Source organism: Octopus bimaculoides, chromosome 3 (assembly GCF_001194135.2).
Source record: "Octopus bimaculoides isolate UCB-OBI-ISO-001 chromosome 3, ASM119413v2, whole genome shotgun sequence".
NCBI classification, from domain to species: Eukaryota; Metazoa; Mollusca; class Cephalopoda; order Octopoda; family Octopodidae; genus Octopus; species Octopus bimaculoides.
Genome location: NC_068983.1, coordinates 35562175 through 35572285, shown reverse-complemented (window position 1 = coordinate 35572285; position 10111 = coordinate 35562175). Strand labels below are relative to the sequence as shown.

At 37.3% G+C, this 10111-nt stretch overlaps 2 protein-coding genes across 3 annotated transcripts in view; one reads left to right on the top strand and one right to left on the bottom strand.

The window, feature by feature from the left end:
* Positions 1-5232, top strand: part of LOC106876246 (tyrosine-protein kinase CSK) — a 30020-nt gene extending 24788 nt beyond the window's left edge. The window contains exons 8-9 of the mRNA XM_052966725.1: positions 1239-1325; positions 4831-5232. Of these exons, the coding sequence (XP_052822685.1) occupies positions 1239-1325; positions 4831-5007 (264 nt within the window). The 3' untranslated portion in view covers positions 5008-5232. The remainder of the gene's footprint in view (positions 1-1238; positions 1326-4830) is intronic.
* A 1143-nt stretch (positions 5233-6375) lies between these two features.
* LOC106876245 (trifunctional purine biosynthetic protein adenosine-3) overlaps positions 6376-10111 on the bottom strand; it is a 51137-nt gene continuing 47401 nt past the window's right edge. For both annotated transcript variants that reach the window (XM_014924733.2, XM_014924734.2), the window contains exons 19-21: positions 9192-9309; positions 7917-8056; positions 6376-6693 (exon numbers count right to left, since the gene is read on the bottom strand). In XM_014924733.2, coding sequence (XP_014780219.1) covers positions 6502-6693; positions 7917-8056; positions 9192-9309 — 450 coding nt within the window. In that variant the 3' untranslated portion in view covers positions 6376-6501. The remainder of the gene's footprint in view (positions 6694-7916; positions 8057-9191; positions 9310-10111) is intronic.

Below are 10111 nucleotides of genomic sequence, written 5' to 3'. Positions count from 1 at the left end.
TCTCAAAGAGAAACTGAACCGAGACAAATTTGTTGGGTATGAGTTGATCTATTTATAGCGTTAAGAGGGCTCCAAATGGCTTCAGAATTTTACTCTATCACGTGACCTTATTAGGGGCCGTGATTGGTCAGTTTGCGTTCTGGCGGGAAAGGTTCGAAGAATTTGCCGCTTCAAATAATAATCAGTCACGTGATGACAAGGAATGGGTTCTCTACTACGCTCGCATTTATTTATATTTAAATGAGAAGATTGTATGTAATGGCGATAGTAGTTTTGTATCTAATGGCGATAGGTAGTTTCACTACATAGTCATTGAACTGCAGTTTTGCTGGGACATGACCTTGAAGAATTTTAGTCCAACAAATTGACCCAGTCCTAATCAAATTTGGTAATTATTCTGTTGGTCTCTTTTGCTGAACTGTTAAGTTACAGGGACGTAAAGAAACTAGCACCGATTGTCAAGTGATTGTGGAGAAACACACAGACACATACAAACATGAATATATATATATGAAGCAGACTTCCACATAACTTCTGGTTGTCAAGCAATGGTGGGATGCCAAATATAAAGACACATATATATGACAGCTGTCAACTTGTTCATGAGTATGACTGTCACTGACAAAGCAATGCCTGTGCAAAATATTAGGTTCCAATAAGACTCATTCCACCCAGCTGACATGATTCCAGGTATCTACCATGGCTCCATCAGGCATCTACCATACTCGAAATGCTTTGCTTCCCCGTGCATAGATACATTGAAGCTCCAACATCTGGCAACTGATTTAGTAAACCTCACAAAATTATTAGCCATCACATAAACAACCACCTCGAGCACCTTTTTGAGCTCCATGTGTCTAACACACACAGGCATGCCTACAAAGTCAGAAAACAGCACAGCTCCTATGACTTTCAGAAACATTTTTTCGCTCTCAGAGTTGCTGAAGCATGGAACAAACTACCTGTATCAGTTGTTAGTTGCTGAGACATTGCATCCTTTAAAACCTCCATGCTTCCTGAAATTCGCCAACACTACACCTGATATCTGCCCCCGTTTGAAAACATAAGGACACAGAACGATTGTGTCACATGGCCAACTGGAAACGGTGTTTTCTGGGGCTAAATAGCAGTAACTTGTAATTGTTATGGTATTGAATATGAATTTTAAGATATCCTTTTTTTCTGCTGTTTTTTTTTTTTCATGGAAATAAAAGTTTTCTCGTTTGTGTTACATTCAGGTTTTCACCTGTAAATGTGATGTTTGGAGTTTTGGTGTGTTGCTGTGGGAAATCTTTTCATTTGGCAAGACACCTTACCCAGGTGTTGTAAGTATCCTGTTTAAATTTTTATGAAATTAAAATAATTATAAGAAATATCCATATCTCTTGATATTTGTTCTGGATGTTTCCTCATCTTTGTTAATATTTAAAAACGAACAAAATACATTTGTGTGTGTATATCTGTCATGGTGGCATAAATGGATAGGTGAGTTGTATTTTGCATTATTTTGTGCCATATTGATGAAACAATGCTCTCATATACTTTGAAACTACTTCTTCCTAAGTCTTTATTGTTAGAAGTGTCTGTTCTCAATTCATTCATGGATTTTTCTTCATTTTTATGTTCACATTCATGTAGGCATCTTTCCTGCCAGCATAATATCTATATTCCCATGTAAGCACATATTTTTGAAATGAACACCATGTGACTTTTGTGTCAGTACAACCTGAAGCACTACTTCTAATTTTCTAATCTACTTTCTGAGTTTAAGTTTTTCTTCACCTAGCTATCAGATTACATTTGATGAATTGCACTAAATTTGTTCTTTTTAATCATCTCAGTCAGATTCACTAAGTTTTTATTATTTTAACTATTATTGTTTATTTCATGAGTAAAATGTAATATTGAAGCCTACTTGTGGAAATGGAGGTCTTTAGATTCTGTTGGTTATTCAAGTAAACATATTTGAATAAAGATGAAAATGACAAACTTTGCTTATAAATGGATTGTCCTTGAACAATCTGGAGGTAGTTGGTAAATACAAGAATGGTAAAATACTCAAATGCATTGAGTAGGAATTAATGATTAAGGTTGCATTGATATAAGTCGCATAGTGTTTAGGTGGAAAATATTCTCCTATAATCGAAAGACTGAGACCTCTGGAGATATGCTGTGATTAAGAAGACCTGGCAACTAAGGTGAGGCCGTAGCCTACACCAGTGTCACATAACCAGCCCATTTAAAAAGTACCTTGAATTGTCGGGCGACATGCCGTACTTGAGGAGACCTATTGAGTCAAGTAAAATAAAAAAACAATCAAATGGAATTGTAGTTGTGGCCGATGCCAGTGCCGCCTGACTGGCTCTTGTGCTGGTAGCATGCAATAAGCACGATTCATGTGTGGGTTGTTGCCAGTACCGGTGGGACGTAAAAAGCACCACCTGAACGTGGTTGATGCCCCCGCTATCCCCAACTGGCTCCGGTAGCACGTAAAAAGCACCATCTGAATGTGGCCAATGCCAGTACCACCTGACTGGCTCCCATGCCAGTGACACATAAAAATCACCCACTACACTTTCAGAGTGGCTGGCATTAGGAGGGGCATCCAGCTGCAGAAACATTGCCAAATCAGATTGGGGCCTAGTACGGCTCCCTGGCTTGCCAGTCTCCAGTGAAACCATCCAACCCATGCCAGCATGGAAAACGGACGTTAAACGATGATGATGATAATAATCATTACACAATGGATCTTTTGAAACCAAGGATTTCATTATCATTTAGCATTTGTTTTCCATGACAGCATGGGTTGGATAGTGTGACAAATCCGAGGACTATGCCAAGCTCCATTGTCTACTTTAACATGGATGCTATGGTTGGATGCCCTTCCTAATGCCAGCCACTATAGTGTACTGGGTGCTTTTTTATGTAGTATCAGCAATCAAAAAAGGGTTTCATAAAATCTTTAGTCTAATATGGTTTTCAGCAGTCTGTATGTTAAAATTTCTAACCTTTAAATACATACAACATATGCATTTATATTTTAAAGAGAAACTAAGACTATCATTCAGTATAAATAAAATCAATAAGCTGAATTATGTGTATTTATTCTTTTATTTGTTTCAGTCATTTAACTGTGGCCATACTGGAGCACTACCTTTTTATTGATTTTTAAAATCCTTTTGATGAGTAATACTGATTTTAGAAACTTTAGTTTTGCTGCAATATACACTTTTTACCTAATCAAATATATCCTGTTTGTATGACTGCAAATCCTTGTTGAGATCAATGACAGATTATTTGTTAAGCAGGATAAAATTCTATTTGCTGTTTTTTTTTTTTGTTGCTTAAGCTTCCCATGTTGGAAATAGATAATTCATAGTAATTGGTTAAAATGAACCAGCAATAAACTATTTTCAGGACTACTGAGGATATGCGTAGACTTGTAAGAAATGAAGCTAGTATGCTCTGCTGGATGTGTAATGTCAGTGTGTAAGCATCCCGAGAGAAAGGTTGGACATAAGAAGCATTAGATGTGGTGTGCAAGAGAGACGACTGCACTGATATGGTCATGTGGTGAGAATGGATGAGGATAGCTGTGTGAAGAAGTATCACATTCTAATGGTGGAGGGAACCTGCGAAAGAATTAAACCCAGGAAGACATGAGACAAGGTGGTGAAGCACGATCTTTGAATGTTGGGTCTCATAGAGGCAATAACAAGTGACCAAGATCTTTTGGAGATATGCTGTACTTGAGAAGACCTATCAAGCCAAATGAGATCATAGTATGGTCGATGCCAGTTTCCTGTAACTGACCTGTTAAAAGCACCCTTCAATCATTGAGCTATGCTTGTGAAGACCTGTAGAACAGAGTGAAATCATAATAATGGCCAATGCCAGTGTCTGGCACATAAAAAGCACCAAGTGTTGGGCCTCATGGAGCCAGAGAAGTGACAGGTGACCTTTGGTGATATACCATGCTCGTGTAGACCTGTGAAGCCAAGTGAGACCATGGCCAATGCCAGTGTCAGGTCAATGGCATGTAAAAAGCATCCACTAGACTCTCAGAATGGTTGGCATTAGGAAGAGTATCCAGTTGTAGAAACCTTGCCAAATCAGAGCGGAACTTGATGCAGCCCCCCACCCCCCACCCCCCATTTTCAGTCAAACCATGCTAGCATGGAAAGTGGATGTTAAACAATGATGATGATGACTCCAAGGCTTGCATTATTAGAAGTGTTTCTTTTTTTTTTCACTTAAAGTACTTAGAAAAGAAGGGGCAATTCCCACAATCTTTGTAGCTGGTTCCTCCTGGACTGGTTATACTTGTGTTAGTAATTGGAGGAAGGTGCGTGAATCTATGGCAGTTGGTCTTTTGAATGTAGTCTAAATATAGTAAATAGCACTATATTGTGAGTCGCACTTGTTTCAGTTATTTTTCATTTAATATCTGTTGTTTATGCTAGCATGGCTTATGCAGGAATTTTGTAGCTGGATGCTCTTCCAGATGGCCAAGTCTTACATGTTTTTCAAGTGAGGGATTCAAAAATGCAAAGCTAGTGGGTTATCTAAAAGAAAATGTTAGCAAATAACTCCAGGTGCAGCCCAACCACAATGATGCTACCATTGTTTCAGTATAATTTTTGTAAACATTCAGACACATAAAGGCTTTTTAGTTTACCCCTATCAAATTCCCTCAAATTCCAGGCAATGAGACCAAACACAAACTTCTTAACCTCACAGTCATGCTTGCACCCAGCCATTGTAAACTAATTTTCTTGTCTAATACAAAGATGTATTTACAACAGCTTGAATTTTAATTTCTTTCTACAGCCTGCATCCAACATTAGAGACTTTATTGAAGAGGGTAACAGAATGAACATACCTGATGAGTGTCCCAGCAGGCTACAATCAATCATCCAGTTGACTTGGGAGCTGAATCCAGCTAACAGACCAACTTTTAAAAAACTGCTTGAATTAATGACTCCTTTATTTGGTAGCCTTGTTTAAAAGTAACACTTAAGCAGGATTTCTGAACAATGAATCTTTTATACTAATTCATACATTTCTATTTTATGCTAATCATTCACTTTCATTATCTGACCAACGAGAAAAATACACATATCAATTCCTTGTTAAGAAACAAGATTAAGCAACAAACTGCTTATATATACTACTCAGAAAGAAAATGTTGCTCTGGAACAAAACTATCAAATAAATAGTTTATTTTTTCTAGCTGTTCTGTTTATTAAATCATTGTCATGAGATTCTGATGGAGAAGACCAGGTGAAATCTACAATGTTATATCAGCTGTGTCCTGGAAACCATTTAAACAACTGTGTGAAAAAAAGGTAACAATGCAACAGTGTTCTTTTTCTCATCTCTATAAATTTGTGTCCGTATATCTATGTGGAAAGCATCATATATATATATTACATATATATTTTGTCAAGAAGCAGAAGCAGAAGCAGAAGCAGGAGCAGTGGCCATAGTCTTTATTGTCCTTCAGAGACTGGTCTGATCGATGAAGTTGATTACTTGAGAATAGCATGTAATCTTGTATATTGTGTTCTATATAAATCAGTGTCATCATTTAATGTACGTTTTCCAAGCTGACATGGGTTGGCCAATTTGACGAGCTGGCATGCCACAGAGCTACACCAGGCTTCAGTTGTCTGTTGTGGCATGGTTTCTATGGCTGAATGCCTCATAATGCCAACCACTTTACAGAGTGTACTGGGTGCTTTTGACATGGCACCAGAACTGGTGCTTCATGTGACATCACCACGGGTGCTTATGTGGCACCAGCATAGGTCATTTTTCTGTAATACCATGTGTGTGTAAATATTGGTAACAAATATATATAATTATTAATGGTCCAAGTTATTAACAATTAGAAAGTTTTCTGCAAGTAATGTAATGTAATGTACACAAACAAAAATGTTTTGTTAGCTAAGCAGTAAATTATTGAATATGATTCTATGAGCAAGTGAATAAAACAATTGATCACTACCATCTAGATAGCTAGTTCAGACAAATTGCAGTGTGTGTGTGTGTGTATGTATATATATATATATATAGGACCCTTGAGAATTCCAACTTAATTTTTAACTACAACACAGACTGGTATTCTCTGCAAAGGAATATGTCATCTATTAAAAGTTATGGAAATCAGATAACCTTTGAGTCTCTGAATACGTGTGTGTGGTGGTTTTAAAAACTGGTTGAAACCAATGCAGCAGAAAATATTGAAGGAGCAAGCAAGACATTTGCTTCACAATCAACTTGCCTGAAAATAAATGCATACATTCCATACTGTGGTGTGAGAAGATTAAAGCTCTAAAACAAACTTTTAAGAAATATGAGAGAGAGAAAAAATGGGGTACAAAATTGAGTATTTTAATGAAATTCATAAGCAAATCAGTTTGTGTTTTTCTTTCATTTTTTTTCCTATAAACATTTGTTTGTAATGCAAATTCTTTTCCCAACAATTGTGAAAGTGGCTCAACACCAATCTCGCCATAATATTTTACCACTTTCTTGCAATAAAATCTTTCCACTAGCAAGAAGCTCAAGAGCTTCTGGGTAAGCAATGTGTTCAAGTTGCTTGACTCTTTCTGATAAAGTATGTTCTGTGTCATTAGGATAAACTGGTGCAGATTTCTGAACCAATATAGCTCCAGAGTCTACTTCAGGCTGATATAAAAAACAAAAGAGTGATGAAAAATAAATTGGAATAAGAAGTGATATAGTTGTTTAGACAGTATACACAATGTCTCAAGACCAAACGCGTTAATACAATTACACCAATTTTTGTTTCTAAACACACGAGACAAATAACTGAAATCTTAGTTACTTTTTATCTGTTTTGATCAACAATGGCAATGATATCATAGAAGCATTACTATGAAAGATAATTCATCACCATCATCCTTTAATGCCCGTTTTCCATGCAGGTTTGACAAGAGCTAGTAAGCAGGAGATCCCACTCTGATTTGGCTTGGTGTCTATGGCTGAATGCCCTTCTTAACACCAACCACTTTACAGTGTGTGCTGGGTGCTTTTAATGTGTCACTGGTACAAGCACTTTCTACGTGGCACTGGCACAAGTCTCTTGCAGGTCAATCGTCTTCATCAGCAGGGTGGACAGCATTAACATTTCAGCAGTGGGTGGAAAATGCATGAAAGAAAGATAATCTTCTTAACATGAACTCAACAGAGTGACCAGATATTCTAGTTGACAGACAAGGCAATTAAAAACATGAAGGAAAAGCCCCTGATTGATTGGGGATCACTGCAGATACTTAACCCTGCCATATCTGCCCAAGTATTCTAGCCAAACTGGCCAGATCCAGCCTCTCACACCTATCCTACAATGTCATGCTAAAACAACCATATCATCAAAATCTTGAAGCTATAAGATAATGCATGATTAGTTTAAAACTACGAATAATTAAGCATTACATTTGACAGAGTAATCTGAATGCTGAAGGGTTAAAATGTTTGGCAGTATAAGATATGGTCTTCTTACACACACACACACACACACAGAGTCAATCAGGTCTGGTCAATCATGTGATACTGCAATTCAACATTCTCTTATTTGTTTCAGTCATTTGACTGCAGCCATGCTGGAGCACCACCTTTAGTTGAACAATCGACCCCAGGACTTATTCTTTGTAAGCCTAGTACTTATTCTATCAGTCTCTTTTGTTGAACCACTAAGTTATGGGGACATAAACAGACGTTGTAAAGCAATGGTGGGGGGACATACACAGACACACACACATATATATATATATTCAACATGTTTATCATAAGTACAGTGAATTTATTTTAAAAACAAGTTTCATGAGATATAGTGTTGAAGACGAGGAAATTACAAACTACAATAAGAAATAAATGGTGATAACACTTACTGCAACAAAGTGTACAGAACATCCAGTCAATTTTACACCTGCTTCAAGCACTAGTTTGTGTGCATTCGCTCCTTTAAATGATGGAAGTAAAGATGGATGTACATTTAGCATTGCCCCTTGCCATTTCCTTACAAAAGGAGCTGTAAATAAAAAAAATAATTAAATATAGATTTCATCTGTAAAACAAATATGGATATTGGATTAGTAATGAGGTTATATATCTTTAAAAAACATGGAGCGTGTTGTTCAGTTCTGTTGTGCAGTACATTGCAACAAAGATCTATTATAACCCAGCGCTGACTAAAGTCTTGTGAATGGTTTCTGATGGGTAGAAACTGAAAGAAGCCCTCTTCCACTTCATCACCATTGTTTTAACATCTACTTTTCCATGTTTGCATAAGGCAAATGGAATTCTATAAGGCAGATTTTCTACAGGTGGATGCCTTTCTTGCTGTCAATCTTCACTTATTTCCAATCATCACTCTGGGAATTGAAACCGCGATCTTGCAATTGTGAGTGCAACACCCTAATCACTAGACCATGCACCTTCACGTGTGCGTGTGACTAATGCAGAGACTGAACTCCTATACATCAGGTAAACTATTACACTGAACCCTTGATGTTATTTCTTACATTCATTATCCTGTTGTTCTGTAGGACAATCCCTTGAATTTGGTAAAATATTCTGATTCACAATTCTGAGTATGTTATCGCCCATGGGAAGTATCTGAAGGATGCTGGATGATACAACAGTCAAAACATTGTGGTATCACTTTTTGGCAAAAAGTCAAACTACATTTCATCTAGGCTAATTCTTTTCCTAATTAGTTGCGTGATGACTCAATTATTTTCATAAACTGATCCGTTGGCTTGATGCCTCTGTAATGTCCTTTATCCAATGCATCACCTTTGCCTCCACAGCAGTCAAAGATGATATTACTATTCCAGTTACTGACATCTTCCTGTTCTACCTGACTGATTACATAGGTGGTTAGAATACCTTACTCTACTAGACATTTTAATAATCTCAGTGAGTATCACCAATAGACCAGTAGCTTGACCTGCCCTCATATCCTTAAATACTTAACCATATGGTTGCCAACTTGTGTTAGATATACTACAAGTAGATACTCTCTCTTCCATGCATTTTCCACATTTAAAAGCCTTTCATGATAGTACCTCCCTGCCTCTTACTTCTTAGCAGTTCCCCTATGTTTACGAAACATTCAAAGATAAACTACATTAATATCTTTGAAGGTTTTCTGTAGATCTTACCTGAGAGAATTCTCATGAAACCAGCGAGGCACACAATCTCTATTTTCGCACGAATAAGTTCTTCATGAACAAATTCATCAAACTCTTCTCGGCTTTTGAATTCCTTATGGTTGATGACCTACAGAAAATATGAAAATGTTAAATGTTGCATATATAATGAAAATAATATAAACAAAATGATGCAGTGCTGTATTGCTGAAGACTAGGTATTTGGTTTTTTTCAGTACCACATTCCAAGAAATCTGAAAACGAGAGAGAGAAAGATAACAACAGTGCCACTTAGAGAGAAAAGTATGAGGAGTCAGTGAAATTGGCTGGCTGGGAATTGAAACCACATCGCAAACAGCATTCCAAGAGCTTACAACCACTGGACATTACAGATACAAGGCATTATATGTATCAAGTTATGATCCATAAAAACAAGTTGTATTGACCGAGTAGTCAATAGGCTGAATGATTTAGTCTATTGCTTATGATCTTGTGCAGGTTACATTACATAGTTTACTTTGATTTATCTACCAAGCATAGAAATCATTATCAATTCTACTTTATATTTTTAGAAATTAATAATAATCAATTTAGATGAGATGCAGTTTGGGTTCGTGCCAGGTAAAAGCACTACTGATGCCTTATTTCTAGTGAGACAGTTGCAAGAGAAATACCTAGCCAAGGATAAACCTCTGTACCTGGCTTTCGTTGACATGGAGAAAGCCTTTGACAGGGTCCCCCGATCCCTTATCTGGTGGTCAATGAGGAAACTTGGGATAGAAGAATGGCTAGTGAGAGCTGTGCGAGCCATGTACAGAGATGCGGCCAGTAAGGTGAGGGTTGGAAATGAGTACAGCAATGAATTCCGGGTAGAGGTAGGGGTCCACCAAGGTTCCGTCCTCAGCCCCCTATTATTTACCATAGTCCTCCAG